Source organism: Ovis aries, chromosome 1 (genome assembly GCF_016772045.2).
Source record: "Ovis aries strain OAR_USU_Benz2616 breed Rambouillet chromosome 1, ARS-UI_Ramb_v3.0, whole genome shotgun sequence".
In the NCBI taxonomy this organism is placed as follows: Eukaryota; Metazoa; Chordata; class Mammalia; order Artiodactyla; family Bovidae; genus Ovis; species Ovis aries.
Window position 1 is genome coordinate 106,260,405 of NC_056054.1, and position 27,471 is coordinate 106,287,875.

At 52.9% G+C, this 27,471-nt stretch overlaps 1 protein-coding gene across 4 annotated transcripts; it reads right to left on the reverse strand.

Moving 5' to 3' along the window:
- Window positions 1-244: 244 nt before the first annotated feature.
- On the reverse strand, window positions 245-27,182 carry SMG5 (SMG5 nonsense mediated mRNA decay factor). Of its 4 annotated transcripts, none has more exons than XM_004002609.5 (22): window positions 26,948-27,182; window positions 23,281-23,379; window positions 22,634-22,757; window positions 21,878-22,034; window positions 19,917-20,006; window positions 18,638-18,727; window positions 17,870-17,948; window positions 14,078-14,203; window positions 13,904-13,972; window positions 13,235-13,443; window positions 12,546-12,683; window positions 11,806-12,405; window positions 10,177-10,352; window positions 8,942-9,017; window positions 8,336-8,511; window positions 7,169-7,327; window positions 4,269-4,328; window positions 3,774-3,933; window positions 3,295-3,385; window positions 2,400-2,474; window positions 1,840-1,978; window positions 245-1,673 (listed from the first exon to the last, which is right to left on the reverse strand). In XM_004002609.5, the coding sequence occupies exons 1-22, from the start codon at window positions 27,019-27,021 to the stop codon at window positions 1,590-1,592; spliced, it is 3,051 nt and encodes a 1,016-aa protein (XP_004002658.1). In that variant the 5' UTR covers window positions 27,022-27,182; the 3' UTR covers window positions 245-1,589. The 4 variants fall into 4 exon arrangements, with proteins under 4 accessions (XP_004002658.1, XP_012038573.1, XP_042111342.1 ...); XM_012183183.4 differs by lacking the exon at window positions 26,948-27,182 and adding an exon at window positions 26,677-26,906; XM_042255402.2 differs by lacking the exons at window positions 245-1,673; window positions 1,840-1,978; window positions 2,400-2,474 and adding an exon at window positions 2,482-2,699.
- Between the last annotated feature and the right edge of the window lie 289 nt (window positions 27,183-27,471).

Here is a 27,471-nt window from a genome sequence, read left to right on the forward strand (position 1 = left end):
GTCCATGAAGTCACAAGAAGTGGACATGACTGAGCGACTAACAGGTCGCCCTTGTGAAGGCACCAGCTCAATGCAGTCAATGAACTTCACAGCTGTCAAAACTGCTTCTGGAGTTTGTGCTTCAACTGCTGGTTTCTTGCTTCAACTGGGCCACATCATAGAAACCTTTTCAAACTGCCATTTCAGCCTGTAATCTTTCCCATGTCCCAGTGAAACTGTACAGAAAGGCACCGGGAGGCAGGGAGGGCTTCAGGGGGTCTTTATTAAGTGATGCTTTAGTCTCAAGTCTCTGCCAGGGACTGGAAGTGGGAGTGACCCCACTCCCCCTAGGCTGTCCCAGACTTGCCTTCTTAGAGGAAGGATGCAGGAAGCCTGCTGTCCCCTGAGAACAGCCTGGGAAGCTGGGCTAGCGCTGGGGTGGGGGACAGCAGAGCTGAGACTCCCAACCCTCAACCCCCAGCCCACGGTACATGTGCAGCCCGAGGTGGGAGGGGCCGAGGCAATCCTGGCCAAAGCCTCCCTCATGCAGGCCCGCTCCCGTGGCTCCACTCACAGCCCTGAGCTATTCATGATCTCTGCTCTCACACTTGCCTTGGCTCTCCACAAGCTAGCCCCATGCTTGGCTCCCCTAGGCCTTCAGTCCTGGGGAAGAACAGAAGTAGGGAAGCATGCTAGGGCAGAGGGCGCCCAGCCAGACAACTTCAAGGGGCCTCTCCTTTCTGCTGCCCATCCGAGTTCAGGCCTCTTCCTCGATAGTAAGCAGGGTGGTGGCCTCAAACTCTGCACCGCTCTCCTCTTACTGGCGCCCCACTCTGTCCCAGCCCAGAGCACAACGCGCAGTGACCGGGGGCTGGTGGGCACAGGAGCCCTCCCTGGCACACAGGCCCGACTGCCTGCAGCTGCTGCAGGCCTGCTCCCTGCACTGGAAGCTAGAAGAGGGGAGACAGGGAACAAGTGGGGCAGCGGTGTGCGGCCCCCGCAGCAGGAGGGGATCCAAGCCCTGCCCTGCTGTCGGTGCCAGCAGCCCCAGGCCCCTCTTCCTTATGAGTCCCCAGGGCTCCAGAGCTGCCTGTCCCTGCAAAGGGGGATGAGAGGGGCAGACGGTCCTTGAGGAGAGGAAGGGTCTGCAGAGAACCACCCAGACACCCGGTGTTACCCAACTCTGCCCCAGGCCCCGAGGGCCCCAACTCCTGGCACCACCCACCCTGCGTCCTGGGGTGAGGAAGGGCCCCTTCTGCTGTCCCTTCCCCTCAGAGGTCCAGGAACCACTCCAATGAAACAGACACCGCACCTGCCGCCTGCCCCTGGGGAAAGCAGGGGGCTGAGGCAGGAAGGCTGGCTAGGGGCCTGCAGGCCTCTCCTGCTCCGAGCACTTTCCTTGCTTTCCTGACGTCGTCTTGGCAACAGGGGGACCCCGCCCTCCCAGCTGGCTCCTGGGCCCTCCCTGCAGCCCGTGTGCAGCTGGGCTTCCTTCCTGTGTGCGTGCGTGAGTCTGCGTGTGGTGGGGTGACTACAGGTGGTGGTCCTGGCTGCCAGGGAGGGCAGGAGAGATCTGGAGTCAGCCCCGCTGCAGGGCCTGGGGCTCAGCTTCAGCCAATCTCCTTCCATTGCTTGTAGAAGTCCAGAACATTCTTGATGTCCACACTGGCATGTGCAGCGGCCTGCAAGGCTGCCTGTGGAATTGGGGGAAGGACAGATGGAGGAGGGCCTGACCTCCTAAATTATGGGTCAAGCCGTTGAGGGGCTGGGGAAGGGGTGGTGGAAGAGGAAAAGGACAGCTGTCTGGTCTGAGGGAGTCGACTCCGGTACCTCTTCCCCGAACATCAGCCCGTGACCCACCTGCATAGGGCCTGAGAGCGTGCTAGGGTTATCCAGTGGAAGGCCTGTGATGATGGTCACCATGCCGCTCGGGTCCTCCTCACCTGCCCCCTGGGCCAGAGTCAGCTGTTTGCAGCTGTCCAGGATCTTATAGAGTGTCCTGGAGTGGGGAGGGGAGGGGGAAGGAGGGCCAAGTCCCAGCATTAGCACAACCTGAATACCAGATCCCCAGGGCAGAGGGGAAGCTGGGATGGGGAGGGGCCCAGGAGACAGCAAGAGCTAGCAGGCAGCTCGGAGCAGTGGGTTCTGGGAGCTGGCCTGGAGGATGAGCTCCAGGAACCACGCAAAGATACGGTGAGGGAGGGCCCTGCACCCAAGGGCCTCAGGGCCACAGGGCCTCCAGAGCTGGGGTGACTTCTCACTCCCTCTAGGGTGAGAGCCACAGAGGCGCCTGGCCCCAGGCTGGTCCTGCTGCCTGTGCCTGGATTCCCTGGCCCTGTCTCTCTCTCCTGGGGCATGCCCGCAGAGGAGCAGGGCAGGCAGCGTATCTGGGGTTCCAGGGGTGCAGACAGAAATGTTACCAGGCATCGGCATCCTGCCTCTTCAGCTTATGCCGCTCGAAGCTCTTCCCTGCCTCTCTCTGGCAGCGAATGTACCTGCAGGGAGACGGGAGAGTGGCAGGGGTAGGGGCAGGGGTGGGGGGGTGCCCAGCTCACACAAAGTGGGCCCTTGTGGCAGAGACCCCGTGTCACGGGAGGGGAAGGGGCGTCTCCCACGTCGCAGGTCCATCTGGAGCCATTCTAAGTGGCTCCCCAGCTGTTGAGCCCTGCTTGTTCCTCCTCCTGATAACATCACTTCTTTGGTTCCTCCCTGGGGAGGAGCTGGGTGGGGAGAAGCAGCAGATGCTTTTCAAGTCAGTACTTCTGGAGACAAGGTCCAAACAAGAGGGCTTTGTGTGGCTTCCTGGCCAGGCAAGGGCAGATGCAGAGGAGGGTGGGCCAGCCAGCAGACAGCAGGGAGCTTTCTCCCTCCTCCCAACACCCAGTGCCTAGTCCTCTTCTGGCCCCAAAGGCAGAAGGGCCTGTGCTGGGCTGAGCACCTATATGCTGCCACCCAACCCCCCTGAACTGTGGGAAGCCCCTGGTCAACCTGATCACCTAAAGCAGGAGAAACTCCTGCAAAAGCGCCCAAGGCTTGAGTTGGGGGCTTGCTCCCCTCTCCCCACTGACACTGATGCCATGTTTGCCCCAGAGGCAGATGGACAGCAGGCCAGTGCTCCCCAACAGGGCTCCTGGCTCCTCCAATCATTGTTCATTTCAGCACCTAACCCCCGACTAATAATTATATCCTCGTCCTCCTTCCCCAGGCCGTGAGCCAACTGTGAGCAGGGACCACGAGCATGTGTCTTACACAAGGAACACACAGGCGTCTGTGCTGACCTGGGCTCAGGACAGGTCCAGCCAGGCCTGCACTCACCTGTTCCCTTTTTTAAACTCTGCCTCCAGATATCGGATCCCATCCCGGGCCCCGGGGTGCTCCTTCTTCAGCAAATCCAGGCCATCGATCACTGGCGGACACGGTGAGGGTGGGGGAGGACAAAACAGATGAGCCCCGGCTGCTGTGACGTGGGCTCTGCAGAAGCACCCGCGCTCGCTCCAGGACACACTGCAGCCCCCAGGAGCCCTAAGGCCTGACTGACCTCCTGCCAACAATGCACCTGGCAGCTTACCAACTGCTTTCTCTCACGTTTTCTCACCTGCTTCTCCCAACCTCCTTGTGAGTCAGGGTTTGACAGAGATGGTCATGCCCCCTTCACAGATGACATGACCGAAGTTGAGAGAGGTGGCTGGACTTGACCCAGGCCACTGTGTGTGAACTGGGGCCAAGTAAGGGTCTCTCGACCCCCAGCCAGATTCTCTTTCAGCCATGTGCCCCGACCTCTCCAAGACACTCACCTGTCCTCGGGATGATGACGATGAAGCGGCCACTGGTGGCCAGCTGGCGGATGACAGGGAGGTGGTGGCAGAGGGCCTGGGTGTCGGGGACGAGGTAGGGAGACATTGCTGACTGTGCCTTGGGCTGCTGCAGGCTCCCTTCCAGCTGAGAGACCTCGAGCTGTTGAGAGAAGGCGGGGTCGGGGCGGGGCGCTGCGTGTGGGCTGGGCGGGGGTGGAAGGCGTCCCAAGGCTCTCACGGGACTCCTCCTGCTGCCATCTCTACGAAGGGCTTCGGAGGAAACGCAGCTGGGAGCACGGGTTAGGAGGGAGAGAGGGAGAAGAGGAGTGAAAGCGGAAGGGGAGCACAAAGGCTCAGTGATGAGCCAGCAGTGGAGGGCAGTCTGTGAGGCCGTGAGGGTAGTCAGGGCCAGATGGAGGGCCACAGCGGGCGGAGCGGGGGCTTCAGGCGGCAACGGATCAAGAGCAGAAGCAGTGCTGGGCCCTGGCTTCCTACCTGAAGTCGTAGCTGGGCCATGTCTCTCATCAGCCTGTTCCGCCGAGCTTCCTCCTGTGCCTACAAAGGGGAGAAAGAGACAGGTGTTAAGCTTGGGACAAAGCATTGGGGGAATATTCCTTTCTCCAGGGATCAAGAACTCCAACAGGGATCGGGTCTGAAATAGGTACAGCCTTATATAAGTCAACTCTCTATCGCTCCCGCTAAGTGAGGGGAAGGTAGGCGTGGGAGCCAAAATGCCACTCTGGTGCACTCCGAACACCTCCCGTGAGCAGCGCTCACCCCCAGGGGGAAAAGGCAGGGCCAGCACCTGTCTGGTCTCACCTCTGCCCGCCTCATCCGCCCCTCCTCCCAGGGAACACCATCCATTCCAGGGAACACGAACCCTTCACTTTCTGTCGCCATCCACTTGCAGACTTCTTCCAAAATCTACAGTTGCAGCCCAGACCTCACCACTCCTGAGTTCGAGATGTATGTACCCAACTGCCTACTCAACAGCCCAATCTGCTTCTCCAAAGCTGCTTCTAATCCTCCCATGTTCCCCAGCTTGCTAAATAAACCACCATCTGTCAAGTCAGAAAGCTAACCAGCTTCAACTTTTTCCTCTCTCTCAGCCCCAGAAGTTATCAGCCTCCCAGTCCTGTCGACTGTACCTCCTTAAAAAAAAAAAAGAAAAGTCACTCACATCCCTTTGCATCCTTCTATTTTCAAAGCATAACCCTGGCCTAAGCCAGTACCCCCCACCTTGACTATTAAAACCACCTTCTTTCTGCTCTCTGCCTCCAACCCATTTTCTCTGCTGACAACCAAGGAAATCTTTCGAAAACCATCTGTGGTCCACCAGGGCCCTGACTAGAAGCCTGCGATGGTCTTCCTTTGTCTTCTAGATGAACATGGTCTAAAGATGAAATTAAGGATGGGGACTTATCCTAGAAGACATGGGGAACCACTAAAGACTCTTTGATGAACAAACTGGCATCATCAGAGTGAGGATTTAAAATAGTAACCTGGGATGTAAGCCTCCTCCTGATCATGAGAAGATGCCAGACAAAGCCACGTGAGGGTCACTCCACAGAGCAGCTGACCAGTACTCTTTAGACGTGTCAAGATCATAAAAGACAAGGAAAGACTGAGGAGACGTTAATAATCAAATGTAACGTGGGATCCTCATGGGGAAAAAAAAGAGATTTGTAGGAAAACTACTGAAATCTGAATAAAGCTTGTAGTTAATAGTGCTGCACCAATCCTAATTTCTTAGTTTTGGTAATTATACTATCGGTAGGAAGTGTCCACCTCTTTCCCCTCCAGAGTGTCCCCTTTGAGAAACGCCGGTAGAGAAGGAAAGAAGGGGGCCAGGAGACCGGGAGATGGGGAACGAGGGGATCCCTAACCCAAGCAGACACTAGAGCCTGGAGAGCAGGAGCAGCGGCCCCCTGGCCTGTGGAGAAGCTGAGCTCCCAGAGCAGCTCAGAACAAGGACAGGAGCCAGGCCTTCCGATCCCAGGGCCCTGGCTCAGCCGCCCATACCTCCCCCTGACATCCTGTGCTTCCTTGCCTATAAATGAGGATGCAAGCACCTGAGATGTCACGTGCAAGGCAGCGCTGCACATGGAAAACTCGGTAAGTGACGGGAGGTGGCAATATGACAAGGAGTGCACTGCTGCCACCCCTGGGGGCTGAGCCCCTCGGGGTGGAAACCCTGCCTCGCATGGAGCAGGATGCAGTCCCAGCAGGCAGTGTGGCCTGGCTCCAGAGTGGCCTGTGGTGTCCAGCAGCACACCAGAGGGGCTCTCAAGTATTCCCCGCCCCCCAGGAGGAGTCTTCAGGAGTTCTAGGCCAAAGGAAATGCCTGCAAAACACTCTACATTTTCTGATGCTGTGTAACTTCCCCATAATTATTTTTGTAACCCCCCTTGTTTCCCCCCATGGAATAGGAATAAAAGTCTTAACACAAAAGGTTAGTTTTTAACAAAATGTGCTTGCTTTTAACACAGCAAGGAAGGGAGTTTCTGGGGAGCCAGTGCTCCTTCCCATCTGCAGGAAGGGGGTGCTCAGAGGTGGGGGAGCCTATGGTTGGGGAAAGGAAGAACATGGGGGAGGAGACTGGCTTGAGATGAGGAAGAACTCCTGGGCTCGCCAAGACACACGGGCTGTGTTTGCTGCGCCAGACACCACCACCCCAAATGTGCCGGTGCCACTGAGCCGGGGGAGGACAACACGCCCGGGCTGTGCAGGCCCCACTGCAGAGCCCGGACGGCTGCTCACAAAGCATCAGTGCCACAAGACACGGGCCTGTCTCGTCACAGCTGTAACCCCCAGGCCTAGACTACTGATACAAAGCAGATTCTCAGTGAGTATCTGTAGAATGAATGACTGAATGGAAAAGAAGTCACACAGGCCGCCTCCTACCCTGGGGCTCCTGTGGGATGGGAGGTTCCTGCATGGTGTTTGATGCAAGAACCTCAGTCAAGGAGCATCTGCTGAGCACACACACACTGCATAACACAACATGCAAAGTGCGTGACATTCACTACCACGCCTTAGTCACCACAACCCCGTAACGCTGATTCTACTATTCCTATGTAACTGGTGAGGAAACAGGCTTAGCAAGGTTAAGTGACTTGTTCAATTCAGACTGGGGGGTGACAGAAATGGCCCTCATCCCGCAGTCAGTCTAGACACAGCGGCGGTGCCAGGCTGCCCCTGCTCACAGCCCCTCTCACCCCCTATCTGCCCTAGTTCTCTGCCTGCCCTCTGGTCCCCCTAGGCTCGGTCTCCCTTGCCCTGACCCCAGCAACCAGGTTCTTCAGTCAAAGGCCCCAGGATGCCTGAGCCTCTGGCCATGGTTTCTCAGTGAGCCCGTGGGAGCAGAGCGGACAGGGAGGGGCAGCCTGACTCACCATGCGGAACTGGGCCTGGGCCTGCTGCAGCAGGCTCTCCTGCTCAGACTGGGCGATGCTGACAAAGATGCCGACCTCTGCGTTGAACTGCAGGATACTGCCTTGCAGGCGGGCAACGAAGTGGCCAAAGCTGCGTATGCAGCAGATCCGCACGACTGTCTGTGGAGACACGGGAGCCAGCCTGGCTGAGCAGGGTCCTCCAGGCTCACCTGCCCCCGCCCAGGCTCCTTCCTCCTCCCCTCCCCGCCCTCCGCCAGTCCAGCCCCCTCAGCAACACGGGCTCCCTGCAAAGGCTTGGGGTGAAGGGAGAAGAGGAGCAGCGAGGCCCAGACCTGTAGCTACCAGAAAGAGAGTGATCACGTAGGGGGAGGAGACTCTGAGGACTGGGGAAGCAGGACTCAGGGCGGAGGAGAGAGAGAGCGACAAGGCCACCTGCTGGAGACACGAGACCTGGGTTCTCACGCATCTCTCTCCTCTAGGGCCCGATCCTAACGTGTACAGCGAGAAGACAAACTACGTCACCATTTCCACTTGTGTTCTTGGTCAGCAAAACCCTTCTCTCCCAACCAAACAAAAATCTTAATCTAAGTGCTAAAATATAAAACAGAGTATAAAGCCAACCTGCTCTGGCTGGAGAAGGAGAAGCCAAAGGGGCTGTGTGTGCTGTGTGTGTGTGTGCGCCTGTGTGCATGGTGCTGGTACGCCAGTCCACTTGGCTTCCCTCTGCTGCCCCCAGACGGCCCATGTGGTGACACAGATTCAAGGGTGAAAGTCACTGGACTAAATGGGCAGCACATTCCCTTCCAGCTCCAACTTTCTCTGTTTGCTAGTCAGCTTAGAGGAGGCTGGGCTCAGAAGAGAAAAGACAGCAACAGAGATTTTAAAGCCCTAGAAATTTACTTGTTTTGTCCTCTCCAAAAGGTGGGGGGAGGGGAAGATGGCTTGTTCTACAAGGGGAGACACTGGATGGACACCCTTCCAAGAGTGACAGGAAGCCCAGATGGTTCACTGAGTGAAAAAGGACTCAGACCTGCAGCCAGGGACATGCTCGGTGTCTGGATGGAAGGGGCGCCAACCTGCCCCCCACCCCCACCCCCAGCCTGAGCTCCTGCTTTGTTACCGAGTCTTCAAAGACAAAGCCTGTGGCACGGGGAGTGACAGCCTCACCTCCTCTAAGGTGCTGAGCAAGAGCCGAGCTGTATCAAAGCTAAAGCGTCTGTGGGCCGCCCGGAGGGGAGGCAGGTTTCGAAGTGCCGTGTCCTCTGGGAGCAGCAGGCTAGATGGGAGGTCAGGCAGTTCACAACCTTCAAGAAGCTCCTGGACCTCAGCACACAGGGCCAGGCCTGGGGAGAAAACAGGACACATGAGACCCCTGCGCTGTGGGAGCCCCCAGTCAGAGGGACACAGTGCTTCCCATTGGGAACTCCCGGGCAGGATATACTCCTTGGACAGAAGGTGGGGAAAGATGCGAAGAAAGGAGAGATGGTCCAGAGGGCCATCAGGCAGAGCTTTAAGAGACCAGAACTGGAAGGGCTGGAACCGCTCTGCAAGCACACTCCCTGGTGGCCCAGGCCACCTGCCCACAGTGGGGCAGCGTTGGGGCAGGGAACGAGAGAAGCCCAGACCACAATGACTGCTGTGTGTTAGGGAGGTGACGCAGTGAATCGCATTAACCTCCTTACCCTAAGCACCAGGTTACCAGGATGGGGGTGGGGGAGTCCGTGGGCCAGCGAGGGAGAGGGGAAGGGAGGGCAGTGCCAGGGACTCACTCACCAGATTCTTGGAGTTCGCCAGCAGCTGGCAACAGGTTCAGCAACACAGACAGGCGGTTCCACAGACTTTGAGAGCTCTTGAGAGAGAGACAGAAGAGGAAGCCTTTAGCTGGGGCAGGGCTGGAGGCTGGCAGTGAACAAGAAAAGCACTGGATCTGGGAGGTCTGGGGCTATGGTTACGTGCCTAGAAGCGTTGAGAAAAAAATGAACACAAGTGGGGCTTACAGGGGACTTGGAAAACAGGAAGGAATGGAGAAGGGGAACCCTGATGCTTCAGTGGACTTCATCAGCAGTGAAGGCTTCGTGAAAAGGCAAGGTGTGAAACCACAGAACAGCTCTCTGGTTCGTGGTAGTGGAAAAAGCTACAGCACTGAAGAAGTGTCTCTCTGTCTAGCACAAACTCCTCCTTTCAGCCCTCCAGGTGCACGCGCTGGGCCAGCTCTCTGGGGAAGCAGCCTGAGCCGCCATCTTCACTACACCACCCTCGATGACTAACAGTGACTAACTAGCTGTCGTCAGGCACAAGCACACGTCGCAGGGTGTGCCTGGCCCTGACCTAAACTCTCTCTTCGAGGGAAGACGGTGACCGACAGGGAAAAGGGTCTTCCACAGCAGGCAGGTCTGCTTCTGGAATAAAACCACACTGAGGAAAAGCCTCAGAACACCAGAGGCTTGAGATGAAGACTCTGAACCTGAGAAGGGAAGGAGAAGGCCGCCATCAACCCCGCCAGCCTGCATGGGAGCCCACCTCTGACACTGCTCACTCCAGCTGCAGAACTCTCTTAAGCCATTCCCTTGCCCGTAGCAGCTGCACCTCGTCTGTGCACCCCGCCACCGCCTAGTCCCATCTCGCCTGTTGCCACGCTTCGCCCTCTCTTTTCTCTGGGTGCTGATGTTCACCTGCCAGAGTTAGCCCTTGAACATGTATTTTCACCAACATTACTCACTACAGCCGGCATTACGCCTAGCGCTGGGGACACAAAGCCGAAAAGCAGCTCTCTCACTTTCCCAGTCCACAGGACTTGCGTCCCAGCCCAGGCCACAGGCTCTGAGGGCAATGGTCACGCCTAAGCCTGGCCTGTAAAAAGCACTAGGAGCCAGCGCAGAACAGGTGCTTCACGATAACTTTTGTCTTTCCCAGCCCAGCTGAGGGGATTCCCACGCCCCACTGTGGCTGGCCCAGCCCCCCCTCACACCCTGAGAGCTAAAGGGGGCAGTGGGTGTGGAGTGACGCACCTGCGCACACACAATGATGAGGTCGGGGTTGGTCCGCAGCCAGTCCAGGAAGACTTTCACGGCAGGGAGCAGGCCTTCGGCCATCAAGACCTGCAGCTTCTCCTGGATGCTCCGCTCATTCCGAAAGGAGCGCCCACTGGACTCGCTTCCCTCCGACTCCGAGCCCTCTTCAGAGGCTGGGAGTGGGAGACAGAGAACTGGGATGAGCAACTAGCAGACACCCGGCAACAGACTTCGGCTCTCTGAGAGGGGCACGCGCCCACCTGCCTGGACTCTTCTGAAGAATTCTGATGTGAAAAGAGAGGAATGCGACTCCAGCCTGACTTCTCTAGGCCCACTGAGTGCTTTTAAGCCAAGAGCCTCGTGCCTTTTAAAATACGAGCTAATTTGTGAGATCTACAGCTACTCGCTCAACTGACACCTACGATGTGCTCATTCTGTGCGAAAGGCAGGGCAGGCAGTCGGAAAGGAGCCACTGGTAGGGTGACAAAGGGTACAGAATTCAACACTACTTCAGCTCCCGGCTCTGCAAGCCTGCAGGTTGGAACACGACGCAGGCCACACTCCCCCTCTGAGCGTCAGCTTCCGCGTTTTTCTACTCATTCAGTGGTTCCTAAGTCCCAGCACTGTGCCAAGCCCTGCATTTGGTAATGGGGATTCAGCAACAGACAAAACACGGACTGCCCTGCCCTCAAAAGGCTCGTGGTACTGGTGGGCACACGTACAAGCCAATGGACAGCATCACTTGAATGGGAAAGCGCTGGAAGCTGTGGAGGTGTAGGAGCTACAGGAGACCACAGGAAGCCGGCCCTTGGAGGACTCCCAGACCAAGTACGTATAAGCCAAAATCTAGAGGGCGAGTGAGAATCAGCCAAGCAACACACTCAGAGCAAGGGAGGGAAAGCATGTTCCGGGATAAAGGAGCACTGCACAGCAGCTTAGCAGGACAGCATTTAGAAGAGGGATGCTGACTCTCCCACCACAAGACTGCAGTGGGAATTTCCCTGGGGGTCCAGTGGTAAAGACTCAGTGCTTCCAATGTAGGAGGCATGGGTTCCATCCTCGGTCAGGGAACTAAGATCCCACATGTCACAAGGTGTGGCCAAAAAAGCTAAACAACAACAACAAACTCGTAAGAAAAAAAGACTGCCAGGAAAGTTACATAGGCCAAGACCCTAAAAAGTGCAGCCCAGTGCTTGCACAGTGTAGACGCCACAGACGCTCGCCACCACTGACCAGATGCTCCCTCTGCACCTCAGGGGAAGGCCCTCAGGAGAAACGCCTTGTTCTAAGCCACCTGCCCTCCTAGTGGGTGCTGGTTTTTCTAGTTTCCAGGAGCCCTGGCAGGACCTGGGACAGCACAGGAGAAGTTATTGCTACAGTGTTGTATGGGGAGGAAAGCCCCAAACCCATAGGGCAAGGTGGGAATGGGACCACAAAATCAGCTGGGAGTTGAGAATGAGGAAGTGAGCAGGAGAGGGGATCCCCAGGGAAAAGCTCCTGGGCCACACTATAGGCAGAGGCTGGAAGCCAGGCAGCAAGGGTAGGGATGAGAAGTACTCAGAGACAAGAGCAGCCTCTCTCAGGTAAGTGCTGACAGTACAGAGGTGTGGACAGAGGCCCACGCACCTGGCTCTGAAGGCCTGTCCACATCCCCGTTGACACAGCGCCTGAGGCTGGCCGAGGCGGCTGCTTCGGTGGTGGGCTGGAGGAGCAGGTTGCTGAAGGTGGGGGCCAGTCGGAAGCAGCGTTTGGTCTGGAACATCTGGGTGGACATGGCTTGTAGATTGCTAGCAATGCTGGCCTCGCTGGGGCCCAGAGGGCCATTGAGGGATTCAGGAGCCTCTGACCTGGCCCGAGATGGCTCCAGGGCTGGGGACCGTGTCCCATCCTCATCCTCCATATCTTCCAGGTCTGATCGGGACTCCTGACTGTTCATTTCTGAATCTGTCTCAGCGTCAAAAGCTGTTCCTCCACCTTCAAGACTCTTGTCGGAGCCACTGTCCGAGCCCTCACTGGCCCGGGCCGAGTCATGGCTTGAGTCCGAGTCAAAGCCTTCACTCAGGTCACTGTCATCACCTGCTTTGGGCGGGTGGCGGCGGCGGCGGAGGCAGGAGAGGCGGGAGAACTTCCGACTCTTTCTGACCTCACCCTCTGGAGGTACTACAGGAGGCGGCTCAGGACCCGGCTCCTCCTCCTTCTCCAAGGGTTCCTTGGACTCCAGTTCATCTGCGGAAAGAGGATGGTCAGCACTGGGACACCGGCAGGTGTTGACAGCCCCCTCACCCCACCACACCTATGTCCCCCTCCCATGATCCCCACACCCCATGCTGACCGTTCCACAGCCACAGCCTCCCCCATCCCTGCACCTGCGCCATCACTCTGGAATGCCGGGACGGGATTCTCGCCCTCTTCCAGCTCAGCCTGCAGCCGGATGTTGACGTGATTGACGAGGTGGGAGAAGAGGGCCAGGGTGAAGGCGATGGCTGCACTGTACTGCTTGGACCCTAAACCCAGGGAAGCCAGTGTTAGGGGCTGAGGCCTGGAGAGTAGGAAGCACCACTGATTCCAACCCCATCTCACCTGTTCTCAACTCTCCCAAGGATTTAATCACCTCTAAAAACTTTCTCTAAGGTAAAAACAGATTTCTCAGGTCTCTGCTCTCCCATCCTGTAATGTGGAATGTGCCAGCTGCTTCCTCTTGTCCCACCTCATCCTCCCCAGCTCTGACGGGCTCACGCAGGCCCCTCCCCAAGCGCCACCAAGTCCGAATTCCGTCTGGATCAACAGTTAAGCATCTCAACCACTCTGTCTGCCTAGGTCCCAGACAAGGCTGTGTGCGTCTGTGGGTGTGGGAGGGTGGAGGGCGTGGGACCAGGCTGCTGCCCTTGTCTGTTCACGAGGAGCTCCTTCAGGGCTCTCTCCCACAGCCAGCCAGCGCCGCAGGTAGTGAAGGGGCGACTTGTGGGAGCGACTTTACGGGTAAGGAGCTGCAGAAAAGGGCAGTGAGGATCCCAGAAGCCAGGGGGAGAGAAAAGAGGGACGCAGGGAGAGTTACCTGCTCTCTTCAAGCTGTGCACCCCCATAAGGCAGATGATGACCATCTGAAAGATGAGAAGGTCCGGGAGGAAAGCATATCCACTCTCATACTCCTCCTCATCCTCACTGGCCAGGCTGAGGTTGGGTGAGGAGGGCAGGTAGAAGAGACAGAGGTTGAAGTCCTCCAGGACTGACTGGCAAAGGGACGTCAGCTCTGAGTCCACGGAGCTGTGGAAGCGCAGGAGTAATGGGAGGTCAGTGATGGGGGCTGGGGCAGGCACAAAGAGCTGGGAGTTCAGGATTCAGAGAAAATACTATGGGATCCTACAAGGGAGACTTCAGAGAGGAGGAGGGGGACTCAGTGCTGGCTGATCTCTAAAGCAGACAGAATAACACGGGAAGGGCACACATACAGTGGAAGGGATGTGGGTGGGCTTCCCATTCGGCCATTCCTTCAACTTCCAGTAAGCGCCCAATCTGCCAGAGGGTGAGCCACCCAGAGAATGGGCATGGAACCTAGGGTGAGACAGTGAGGGATGCCGAGAAAGGACTAACCAGCTAAAGAATTTCCAATCGAGAGACAGAATTCACCAGCCCACTCCCTCCTCTCCAAGTCCCCTGCCATAAAGAAGCCGCTGTGGATGGGGCTCCCAGGACACAGTTCTTGCTCACACTCTCTTCTACTCACCTGCTTTTGGGCTGCAGGAGGCTTTGCAGATACATAAAGTTCACCAGCAACCTCTTAATGTCTTTACATCTGAAATGAGAGGAGCCCAAGGTAGATGGCGAACAGCTCCAGAGTCCCTGTGGTCCTACTGTACAAACTGCAGAAGACCCCCCTCTTCCCACAGGCCCCACTCACCGCTTCTTGCTGGGAGAGAGTTTCCGAGTCTCACACTTCTTCAGCTGGTGGTACATTTTCGCTGCCTTGTCATACAGCCGCTTGAGGTTTCCATAGGCCCCCTCAAAGGACACTTCCGACTGAATGCTGAAGGAGACAGAGGTGAGCTACTGAGTCTTGGCAGAGGAGGAGAGGGGAAGCATCAGTCTCCCAGGGATTTAGAAAGCACTGCTTTTCTTTTAAATATTTGTTTCTGTACTTGGCTGTGCCAGGTCTTAGTTGTGGCGTGTGAGATCTAGTTCCCCGAGCAGGGACCCCTGCATTAAGTGTGGAGTCTCAGCCACTGGGCCATCTGGGATGTCCCAGGAGCACTGTTTCTAGTAGATACAGGCGGCCCCCAGCCGCCTCTTTCACGTACAGACTGAGGGTGAGAACTATCTTTCCTAACAAAAACACACACATACAACTTTCAGATTAATCAGAGTAATGATGACATCTGTATCTCCTCTGCATCCAGATATGGGACAATTAATCCCATTCAATGTTACAAACATAACTTAGTCACCATTGCTGAAATACACTACTTTTCATCTTTTTAAAAGCAGAGCACTTAACAGGCGGCATCTAACAAGCATTAAGGATGTTTACGTATTCTATTCTCGTCAATCTTCACAATATTCACCCAAATGCAAATATGTACTGAGCACCCCACTGTCAGGCACTGCACCCTACTACTGCCCATTATAGACAAGGGGATGAAGCCCGAGAGGTCGAGTATAGTGCAAAGGCCACGCAGCTGAACACAGTGCAGCCCCATCTCCAGCCCAATCTGCCCCACCACAAAGACTAACAGCATGCCATACTTTTTAAAATGTCTTTTTAAATTTTTTATTATTTTATTTTTTTCCTCTGGTCATGCCCCACGGCATGTGGGATCTTAGTTCCCCAAATAGAGGTTGATTCTGTGTCACTGGACCACCAGGGAAGTCCCTGATACATCTTTTAACTATAAAAAGCAAGGTATAGAAAAGAAGAAATACACATTAGAGGTGAATTAAATACAGCTATAAACTTTCTTATATGCCTCCCACTGAGAAGTGGGTTCTACGTCACCTTCCTTTCAACCCTGGCAGGGGGCGGGGGTGGGAGACCACGGCCACTGAAACGCTGTGGCCGAGAAAGCACTGTGGCAGTGACGCCACCAGTTTCCAGGCCCAGGCCGTAAGAGACGGGCGGACCCTAGTTTCAGGTTTCTTGGGTCATTATTCGCTGTTGGGAGTCCTGAGCCACGATGTAAGAAGTCCATCTACCTTGAGGAAGACACCACATGGAGAGGCCCCAAGACTAAAAGGAGAGGGAAGGGGGTCCAGATAAGCCAGTTCTCCAGACACATCAGACACCAGAGCAGCCGAACACCACTGCCTGACCCTAGACAGTGCCACCAGGACACCCAGACTGAGCCTAGGCAAGTGCCCAGCCCACGAAACATGAGACAGAATTGTTTAAGCACAGTAGAGGACCTTAGTGGGCACCTCCCAAACCTGGAGGTACATGGCTCTCTTTGCAAGTGACTCACCCTAAATCATAATTACGAATGTGATACGGGATCCAGGACAAGTAAGGGGGCATTCCCTGGAAGGCATACAAGGAATGGGAAAGACGCAATGGGAGGTCAGAAACCTGGTAATCATATGGAAGAATAAACACACAAATGATAAATGCGGGAGAAGGTGGAAGAAAGCTAACCCCGTTACACTGTTGGTGGAAATGTAAACTGGTGCAGCCATTATGGAAAATAGTATAGGATTCCTCAAAACACTAAAAACAGAGTTGCCTTATGATCCTGCAATCCCACTCCTGGGTGTATACCCAGACAGACAATAACTCAGGCAGACACATGCACTCCTGTGCTCACGTGCGCGTACTAGGTTGTTCTGGCTAGGCTTAACTCTGCGGAACCCTACGCACTGTAGTCTGCCAGGTTCCTCTGTCCGTGGGATTCACCAAAAAAACGCAAGAATACTGGAGTGGGTTGTCATGCCTTTCTCCAGGGGATCTTGTTGATCCAGGGATCAAACCCACATCTCTTACTTCTCCTTCATTGGCAGGGGCGTTCTTCACCTCTGGAGCCGTAGCAGCACTGTTTACAACAGCCGAGTCATGGAAGCAACGTAAACATCCATCTACAGCTGGACGAATGGAGACAGGCGCACGCCTACTGTGCTATGTAACGGCCTGCTACTCAGCCATAAAAAAGAACGAAATAATGCCATGTGCAGCAACATGGAGGGAACCAGAGATGACCATGCTGAGTGAAGTCAGTCAGAAGAAGACAAATACCACAGGATGTCACCTGTACGTGGAGTCTAAAATATGCCACAGATGAACTTACCTATGAAACAGAAACAGACTCACAGACCTGGAGAGCAGAACTGTGGTTGCCCACGGAAAGGCGGGGGAGGGGTGGATTGGAGTTTGGGGTTAGCAGGTGCAAACTAATACATCTAGAATGAAGAAACAGGTCCTGCTGTGCAGCACAGGCAACTATACTCAACATCCATCCTGTGGTAAATCATGATGGAAAAGCCTGTAAGACCGGACTTCCCTGGTGGTACCGTGGATAGCAATCTGCCTGCCAACGCAGAGGACACGGGGTGTGATCCCTGGTCCAGGAAGATTCCACATGCTTCAGAGCAAGTACGCCCCGTGCCACAACTGCGGAGCCCACACACCGAGAGCCTGAGAGCCACAACTACTGAAGCTCACACACTCTAGGGTCCAGGAGTCACGCCTACTGAGCCCACAGGCTGCAACTACTGAGCCCACACACCGAGAGCCTGTGCTCCACAGCCGGAGAAGCCACCGCAACGAACAGTCCAGGCACTGCGACTAGGGAAAGCCTGCACGTGGCAACAGACCCAGAGCAACCAAACATAAAGTTTTAAAAAGGTATGTATAACCGAATCACTTTGTTGTATAGCAGAAACTAATCCAACATTGTAAATCAACTATACTTCAGTTTTAAAAAATAAAAATAAAAATACAGTGGATGGGAGGCCAGTCTGTACTGATCTAGATAAGGGCAAATATTTATTGATACTGAAAATAGGTTTCCTTGACCAGGTGAATCAAGGACCACAGCCTGGAATTCTACGGCAGAATTAGGTATCATAATTTACACTTCAGTAGTTTATCATTTAACCTATAAGACCACCTTACTCCCTTTGGGCTTTGAAAGCCAATTCACTATGTAACTACTGAGAATGATTTGGCTTCTCAAGTAGACTCTGGCCCTGATTAGGTGGCAACAGTGAGTTTCCTGGCAGTTTATGTCTCACTAAAATTTAATCAAAGGCTTTCTCATTCACCTGTCAGTCTCATGTCCATTTGGTTATGGTGACCTAGTAAACTAAGTCTAACCAACTGTGGGTGCCCTGAAAAAATTGTGTTTTGTTGTTGTTGTTGTTGTTGAATTCTAAGAAATAAGACAATTTTGAAGTTCTTGTCGGAGGTTACTTTGGTATGATTTTACCAACTCTATCCAATTTATCTCTTTCTTCAGGAAGGTAGCTATCCTGTTAGAGTTCATGATAGCAGACAGCTACATTAGCTGCCCAAGTGCCTACAAATCCAGGCGGCTGTGCGAAAAGCAGCAGGGCTGCCAGGAAGCAGGGTCCCTGAGGAGGGCACCCTAATCTCACCATTCTCCCATCTATCTTACTCAGGAGCTAGAGAAGGGAGAACGGAAAGAGAGAAAACAAAGCAGGAACTGGGCAGATGTGAAAGCTGGGAAAAGAACTGCCAAATACTCACCAGCGCAGGTAGCAATACATGGCTTCCACATTATAGTACTTGCTGCCTGCAAGGGTGCCCAGCTGGTTGAAGGGCATTCCTGGAGAGAAAGAGGAGTCACACAGTCTGTGGCCACAACACTCACCGAAAGCTGCCAGGCCCAACCCATGCTAAGCATCAGAGAACTCATGTGGAGAACAGTGGCTCTGCAGGAGACACTGGTCTCTCGGGAGATCAGCAGCTAACCTTGTTCCTGCAGAGGGTCACTGATTCCAGACTCATGTCCTGTCAGTCTAATCCCACCTGGCCCTCAGGGATTCAGCATTGATGGGTGCCACTCCAACAGCAGCTGCGGCTCTTCCAACACTGACTCAGTTCCTGGAACCCTCTCACCTCGGCTCAGTCTCTTGCCTCTGAGCTCTCCTTCTGACATGCTAGTCCCCATCCCTCCCTGTAATTTAGCCTCATCTCTTCCCTCACTGTGCCTCCACAGTGGCAGCTAAAGCACAGTCTCCTCTTTCTACAGACACCAGAGATGAGGAAGCCGTCTTCTTTCCCTTCTTTTCTGCCTCCTTCCCTCTTAGTTCAAGACTCTCCCATTTCTCTTCCTCTTCCACCATCTTCTGAGTGTGCATTACTTGGGAAAGAATTCAGAACCAAGGTGAAGTATGAAAGAACTGAGTGAGGAGGACCTAGGGGGAAGTGAGTATGCCTGCCCGCCATCTCAACACTGTTTTCCTCTTAGAAAATGCTGCTGGGTTGGGAGGCCCCAGTGGGGGGTCCACTTACCAATCTGAGGAGCTACTGACAGGGCTTGGTAGTAAAATCTCTCAGCTAGCAGCTCAGTGTCTACGCCAGCTAGTTCATTCTGATACCGTGCTGTAAGAGAGGGGGAGGAAGAAAAGAAATATGGTAATTCCATGCTTCAGAAAATACCTCCCCTAGTCTGGAAGTCCACTCTAGAGAGCTGTAATAGGAGCCTGGGAGGAAGATACCTGAGCTAGAAGGCAGGCTGTCTGGGTCTCTGGCACATTTGGAAGTCTACATGACTATGGGCAAATTGTTCAACTCTTTCTTCCTTGCTGGTAGGTCCAAAATGTAAAGAATATTTAATGTTTGTAAACAGGCTCTTCTTAATTATCTCTTCCCAAGGAAGGGGAGCTACAGCATATATTAATGCTTGAAATAACTTCTCTTATTTGGTTCTGGAATTCAACTGCTCAGTTCTAGAGAGAAGACATTACTAATGACACTAGGTCAATCTACTGTGAAACAGCTGATTCTGTGTATGTGTGTGTCCACACACGCCTGTGTCTGCTCACTCATGTTCTACTTTTTTCAACCCTATGGACTACAGCCCACCAGGCTCCTCTGTCTATGGAAATTTTCCAGAAAAGAATACTGGAGTGGGTTGCCATTTTCTCCTCCCTTCTCGACACAGGAACTGAATCCATGCCTCCTGTATCTCTTGCGCGGTCAGACGGATCCTTTACTGCCTGGGAAGCCCGATTCTCCCTGTGGCCCCTACCTGTAAAGGGTGCAGGAGTGGGGTAAGGGCAGGGAGAGGCGCCTCAGGTCTACTACAGAGAATGCATCCAAAGGCCACACACCAGGAGCCTAATAGGACTAGAGGTCTTTATCCATCAAGATTAGTGACTCAGGGGGCATAGAGCAGGAGTCCTTTTCCATTCTGAGAAACATACTTCAGGTAGGTAAGTCCTCCCTGAGGTCTAACCGTAATTCCCCTAGGAATGTATGAAAAGAAAACTCCAAAAGAGAGGGACATCAAATTAAAACCTTCCAAACTTACTACTAAAACCAGGTTATCATCCTGACTTTCTTAAAGCACAAAGACATTTTTCCCTTCTTCTTGCATTCACTCATCCTTTGACTCATGGAAGAACAGTGAAGAGAAAGAAACACTGAACAGACTGGAGGGGAAAAGTTATCAGAGCTCAAACTCCTCCTCCTGCCCTCCAGTCGCTTAAAGGGTGGGACCAACAATCTGAACGGCTGGAGCCTGTCCTGGAGCCCAAAACAGAGAAAAACGAAAGGTTCTGATTCTTACACAAATCCCCCAGGTACACTAGACATCGGTGGCATGCCATCTGTGCCCAATCCATCTCCTTCCCTGAGGCAGACACTGGCTTCTTGCATCCTGAGAGAGAGAGAGAGAGAGGTTTATAAGCCCATTCCTCTGACCTTACCTCTGGAAAACACCTTTCCTAGGTGGAGAATGGAGATCAAGAATCCAGGTCTAGTTTTGGAGCCCAGCCTTATGGGGCAGAGATGACGCCCATCCAAGACACAGGCTCACAGGTGGACAGAGGTAGGGACACAGAGGCTCCTGGGTAGGCGTCATTCACTGGACAGGAAGGAACTGGAAGAGATGGTCTAGGGTCCTCAACCTAGGACAGCTGCCTGGGGAAAGGTCATGTGAAAGGTCATCACAGGAAGGTTAATAGAAAGGAAGAAGAAGTGAAGTCAAGTGTAAGTATAGTTGTGGGTGCCTTGGGGAGCCACTCCCCACCTAAAGGTAAAAGGTTTGGGTAAAGATGGGAAACTTGCCCAGGAAGAATGGCATATGGATGAGGGCAAAGGAAATGCTCCTGGCTTCCGCCTGGCGGAGGAGCTCATGGAGAAGGCAGCCTGCTGAAGAGCCTCTCTGTGGAGGAGCCTTGTCTGGGCTGAGGACAGGTGGTGGCCAGAGCACAGTCGCCTGGGCTCTCGCCTCTCCCCTTACCCAGGCAGCCCTGGGACTGCAAAGAGCTTCAGCTATTTGGGAGGCAGTTCTATGTGCTAGGTACTGATCTAAGTGTACCACAAGGCCAACTGAAGTGATCCTCAAAGCAACCCCAAGGAGTAGTTACTCTTATTACTTCCATTTTACAGGTAAAGAAATCAAAGTCACGTAACAGGTAAGTGACAGAGTTGGGATCCAAATGGTAACCTGGCTCCAGAGACCATCCACGTATCCCTTCCATTTTGCAGACACTCTCCTAGGTGAGCAACTCCCACTCTGAGAAGCCCTTCCCGATATTTACTATAGAGGCATTGCTGAGTTGGCTGAATGAGAAGTATCTATAAGGAGATAAAGTTGTTTGGGGAATTAATTCTTTGAGATAAGGGTTCGTTATCCTCACTCAGGCTACGGACCCTCCTGTCAACCTCATTTGACACCTGTGAATTCTGTCTTGGGTTAACCTTGCTCTATTTTTGGCCGTGCAGCTTGCAGGCTCTTAGTTCCCTGACCAGAGACCGAACTCAGGGTTCTGGCAGTGAAAGTGCTGAGGCCTTACCTCTAGACCACCAGGAAACCCCCCACTGTTTTGTTCTTAAGTGTTTCAAGTGGAGAGTGCCTTCTGATCAGAGAATGCTGCCACACAGTGGCACAGACATAAGCTCCATCTCTGACCCAGAATGTCTTTCTGCTGGTGAGGGGAGGGGAAGAGGGCTGGGGGAGGGCAGGAGGTATGAAGAGCAAGGGGAGTTGGAGGAAGCAGGAAGAGGGAAGGAGCTCCAAAGGACAGTCAACTGAAGAGAAAACCATCAACTAGAGAAGGAGGTAAACCACAGCTCCAGTACCTCAGAAAATAAAAGAGATCTGCACTATCTTGAAAGGCTGACCATGATTTTCCCAATATTTCTAAATACTTTAATCCTTTCATCAAATACTAGGAAACAATCTCTAAAGTTAAAAGAAAGTGCCAGTCAAATCCAACTGGGAGGAAAAAAATGCTATCAATATCATCTTCCAGCGCCAAACTTTCTCTAGATCATTCCATCCCTCCCACTGGCTCTACACCAGTCTATAACCCCAAACTAAAGAGGCCTCTCTCTTTCCTTAAGATCTTTACCCCAACTCACATGCTTATTTGGTTAAATCCAAATTTCATGAAGCATTTGTATGTCTTCTAGAATCTTCACAGCTTGGCTGGGTCACAAGGTACATAGCTACTGAGGGATAAGAAGGCCAAAGTAGAAGCAACCCAGCTCGCTCCTCCGGCCCACCTTTCAGATCTCACTGACCTATGAGGGGGTCGGTGACATGGGTCCAGTCGATGCAGCACTGCAGTTCCAGCTGGTAGTGAGACTGGATGTAGAGAAGGAGATGCTGGTAGAAGCCGATCCCAGCAACCAGGTGCGTCCTGTAGGCACATTCCAAGGTACTCCGGCTGTGGATATGCTGGAGATAGGGAAAAAGAAGGGGCCAGTTAGGCAGCAAGATCAGAGCTCTGCTCCCCTGTCCCTAATCATATTTATCTCACTGAAGAAATAAACATATCTTTTTGGCTCTGGAAACTAGATAAAGTCTGGAACTTTATCCACCTCTCCTCTTACTCACGAGTCACCCCTATACCCTTAGATCTCCTTCTCTGGTCTCCTACCTGGGGTCAGGCTCCCCTCCTCTCCTAATCCTAATTCTACATGACTCCCTCCCTCCTTTCTATCTCTTCCTTGATATCCCTACCTACAGCCATGCTCTGGGCCAGTTGCTTAGCTGTCTTTTCATTCCTTAGCTTCCCCTCTTTAGACCAACTTCTTTCCAAGCTCTACGACCTCCTCTTGAAAAGCAAAAGTTGCTCAATTGTGTCTGACTCTTTTTGACCCCACGGACTGTAGTCTGCCAGGCTCCTCTGTCCATGGAATTCTCTAGGCCAGAATACTAGAGTGGGTAACCATTCCTTTCTCCAGGGGACTCTTCCCAACTCAGGGATCCAACCCAGGTCTCCTGCACTGCAGGCCGATTTACTGTCTGAGCCACCAGAGAAGCCCTCCACTTACCTTTTTGTTAGTCTTGATAAGCTGGATAACTTCGTAGTATACCTTTCTCCACAGTAGCTCCTCAGCCTTCCTCCCATAGTCCACCGGGTGCAGGAACATAAGCTTGACGCAGAGCTCACGCAGCCTATGAGGATGTAGAGAAGCATGAGAGGGACTGGCCATCCCTTCATGGGGGACACAAGAACTGAGGGCAAGAAGGCACCTGCCAACACCCCAACTGACAGACGTCTGTGTCTCCCATTAGACATCCAGGCTCACTCAGTAGGACACAAGACAAGCAGTCCTAGAAGGCAGTGGAGCCCCAAAAGATACAGGCGGGAGCAGTAAGAATCTTCAGTCTTCACCTTCTTCCCTTGCACTGTTCTCTCCTTTCCACTCGGCCTCTGTACCTCTTTCTTTCCTTCCTTATGCAGTACAGTCAATTCCCCCAACTCAAACACCACTCTAATGGCACCAGTCTGTTACATACAGAAGCTGCAGAACGTGAGGGATCCCCTCTCCCTCTTAGGAAGGCCAGAGATGTCACAGACCATTTACGTACCATGAAGTCAGGAGGTAAGAGAGAACATGTATATGTATGACAGAGTTTCAGGGGGAGAGGAAAAGAGAAACTCTAAGGATGTGTAGGTTATAGAGTCTCAGCTTACTTGTTCCTCAGGCTAATGTTCTCCGGTTTGAACACTTCTTGATAAGCGGTTTTGTTGCAAAGGATGAGGTCAAGTCGATGCACAGCCTCCACCACAGCCCTGCAGGGAATTATAGGCAAACAGCCCTTGAGCCACGCATCTGGTCCATATACTAATCTCATAGGAAAAGCTACAGAATTAGGGGCAGGGAAACCAAATGGCTGCAGGTTGAGCTCCATTCAAAACACGATGAACAGAGCCTCCATCTTGATACAACCGCCCCCTCAGAAGATGTCTGGCAATGCTGAAGACATTTTTGATTGTCACAACCCTGGGGAGGGGAAGGAGAGGCGCTGCTACTGGCATTTAGTGTGTGCTGCTAGACACCCCACAATACCTGGGACAGTCCACCATCACAACTGTCATGCTGTCAACACTGCCAAGGTAGAAAAACTCTGACATGGGAAGGCAGGCTCTCTCAATGGAAAGAGCACAGGCTCTGATGCCAGGCAGAAAATCTAGGGTTTGAATCTGGCTGTGTCTTACTAACTCTATAATTTTGGGTGAAATGACCTAACCTCTTTAAGGCTTAGTTACCAATTTATAAAAATGGAGACAAGAGTAGTTACCTCAAAGGGCTGTTGTGAAGAGCAAATGAAATAATTTAAATACAGCATTGGTATATAGTGAGCATTTGATATATATATTGGTGAAATGAATTATTATTATTAAAAGGCTGACTTATTATCAGACATAAAGGAAAAGCATTCCTAACATAAAATTCCATTCTGCAATAATGGGGTAAGAGAAAGGGAAATGAGAGTGTCCCTGAAGTTCTTAAGGTCTCCTGGATTCTGCTGAAGGAAACAGTTGTTTTAATATAGAGTATAGTCTCTAGAATCAGACGGCCTGGGTTCAAATCCTAGCTCTACTTCCTACCAGCTATACAGTCCTGGGTCAGGTATTTAACTTCTTTATCTCAGTTCTCTCATCTATAAAATGGGTTTAGTAACATCATTTATTTTGTGCAGGTTAAATTAATTAATACATAAAGCATTCATAACAATGCCTTGTACACAATAAGTGTTTAGTAAGTATCGGTCTTCATCCTGAGGAGGATATTCCAGGCCTTAAGAGAAAAGTTCAGGGCAACTCTGCAATGGATGGCCAAGAGGTACCTAAGTAAGTATCATCTCTGGAAGGGAAAAACCCAGAGGATGACAGACAGCAGCTGTGAGAACAGATGAATCAGGCACTGCTCTTGGACACAAAACAACCGAAAAATAGTGAGTTACAATTCCTAAAATAGTCCAAAACTGATTCAGAATACTGAAATGTGCTCCTGGGCCAGGAAAAAGTGGGCCACAGCAGGCTAGCATCTTGTGGTGGCTCAGTTGGTACCCCTAAAAGCTGTCCTGTACTTGGGAAGTGATCACCAACACCCAGCTGAGTGGGCGGGATGGTAATCAAGGCCTTCTCAAAGACAATCTTAAGAGCCCAGCATTTCTCCAAACACCTCCTGGGCTGCCGAGAGATGGAAGACAAGCTCTTTTAGCCAGCCAGGCCCTCAATGCCAAAGGCAGCACCAGGCTGCCATCAGTGATATGCCAGTTTAGTCCCCAGGAAAGGGCCATGCACAGATCTGGGGTGGTGGGGTGGGAGGGCGTTGTTTTCATGGACAGGCTCCACAGCCTTCCTTAAGATTCTCAGTTCAAAAAGGTTAGTAACCACTACTCCAGGGAGTTCTAATTGCAAACTCTTAAACCTCAGAGGACTCCACACTTTCTTCTACATTTCCCATCAGACCATAAGCTCCTCCATTAAACTGTAATCTCATTTAGAACAAAAACTGCAACAACCAGTCTTGTGTCTCATTTACTACTATAATCTTAGGTGAAGCACAGTGTTAAAAAAGAAAAACATGTTTAAAAAAATTTTTTAAGTTGTTAAAATTTGCCTAATTATTAATAATTGGTGCTTACATCCCTTTCAGCATCGCTTTTCCAGCTGCCTTTTCGGAGGGGTTTCAAAGATTTCAGAATTTCATTTCTATAAACAGACTGTGGGAATTTCCCAAATTTACAGAAGCTCCAATGCCAATTTCATAGCCCGACAACATATTTACCTTGGGCCGAGAAATCAAACCTTCTTCCCCCAGTTCTTCCCACCAATCACCACTGCTATAATAAACGACAGAAAGAGATGTGCTGCCTCAAATTTCCACCCTACCCAATGCTAACAATGCACAATCACCGGCAGAGAGACCCCTGTGCATACATGTAAGCCACATGCTGATATGCAAACATATCAGCTTAAGCCAGTCAGTTCTGTGAGGGCAGTGGCTTGAGAAAAAACAAGATTTGAGAATGATAAGAAGGATGACCAAAGCCATTTCCGAAAACTGGAGACAAGTGAGGAATCTCGCAGACACTGCCCACGCTCTGTCTGACAGGCAGCACTGACACTCGGCAGCATGACGAGGCACACGTGCCACCCCAGTCTCTTCACCCGCCTGGAGACTGCTTGGGGCAGCCCACAGTGGGAGCCCAGAGGCTGAGGGCTTGGATCACATTTCTATTTTTGGAGCAGCCGATACTCCCCTGGCCTCCTGGCTTAGGAAGCCAGACCAGGCAGGATGCCTACACAAGGGAGGAAAAGACAGCATGCTCTTGACTCTTTCACTGCCAAGATGGGGCCCGTGGCTCTGACGGTAGTCTTCTCATGCAAACACCTCTGGTTTCAGAGCCTTAGCCAAATGAAAACCCCAAACTCTTAACTTCCTAGTAGAAAGTGGAAAACTCAATTTGGTCTCTATGTGTCATTCTATTTTTGATCCACATCCAGAACCCATGTTCTAGCTGCCCCACACAAAAATATCCTCCACTCAGCGGGAAATGTTCACCCCGGCCTGTTCCCAACAGAGGGCTGAAAGGCTGAATGAAGATGTTAAGAAGCCTGAGTGGCACTGTGGAAATGAGAAACCAGGAATGGAGTTGCCTGGCAAGAAACTGCAGTCATGAGGCTGGAAGGAAAGCAGGGCTCAGGAGTCCCCAGATGCCTGGAAATGGGCTCCGATGACCTACGAAAACTCTGGACTCAAAGTCCTTCACCTCCCTTCCAGTCTAACACAAATAATCTTACAGCCTCTTTATTTTCATTCAGATTCCCAAAACTTGGAGCGCTAAGAGACCTAAATGCCTATCAAATCCAGATCTCTCCTTTTAAGGATGAGAAGACTAAGGCCCAAGGTCACACAGTGAACGGCAAAGCAAAGACCTCTCTTGATTTCAGTCCAGGGCTCTTCCCTGTAAATCCTTACAGGGTTCTAAGCACTATTCCCTTCCGGGTTTTTCCTCCCATCTGTAACCCCACCCTCACCTTCTCAACCCCCGCAGTGCCCAATTTCCACCTTCTTACCCCAAATCCGTAAAGCTCGGTGCCCGTCCCAAGCCCACTGCAGAAGAGATTCCCTCCACGTGCTTCCCTCCCAACCTCCCACCCACCCAATTCCTTCTTTCAGCTCAATCCCGGGTTACGCGGCCCCGCCCCCTTTGCTCCCTCCAAAATTGCACCCTCTTCCCTCATCCATACCCCTGCGCGGCACCGGAGCCCGCCCGTCCGGGAGGCCCCGCCTCTCGCTGTCCCCCACTTCCCTTGGCGGCTGCACTCACGCCGCGGCCCCTCTCACCGGTAAAGCCGCTTAGTGTGGAGGACCTTTGCTTCGGGCTCGCTGCTCTCCCCTGTGGGGGGGCCTTGGCTCATGATGCCCGGGCCCAGGGGCGGCTCCCGGTCACAGGCCCCGGCCACCCACCGCTACTGCCACCACTGCTGTCTCCGGCCGTAGCCGCAGCCGCCACCGCCGCCGGCCCTGCTCGGCCGCCATCGCTGTGAGGCGGCTGACCGCGACAGCTCCTCCTCCGCCTGCCAAATCTCGCGATAGCAGCTGCAGGTGGCGGGCCAGTGGCCTGCCGCTACCAAATCTCGCGAAACTCTTTTTCCCTCCCGGGAAGTTGCCAGAACTAACTCTGGGCAGCCTCGCCTCTTTCCGGCTTCGGTGAGCCCTTGCGAGAAACTTTATTGACACAGCTGCCAGACAACAAGCAGTGGCCTCTGCGGCGAGCGTGCTGAGGCTAAGCTGGATCTGGGCAGATGGGCTCACAGCTAGGAGCATGACTTTGCTTTGTCCGACAGTGGTCATTTGGCCCATCCGTT

Bases quoted from the DNA above. Each gene is read 5' to 3' on its own strand.
- SMG5 (XM_004002609.5), bottom strand. From the start codon at position 27,021: ATGAGCCAAGGCCCCCCCACAGGGGAGAGCAGCGAGCCCGAAGCAAAG. The intron at 17,949-18,637 runs GTAAGTGGACCC...CTTTCTCTCCAG, and splicing joins GTCAGTAGCTCCTCAGATTG to GAATGCCCTTCAACCAGCTG. The intron at 1,674-1,839 runs GTGGGTCACGGG...CCAATTCCACAG, and splicing joins CGCTCTCAGGCCCTATGCAG to GCAGCCTTGCAGGCCGCTGC.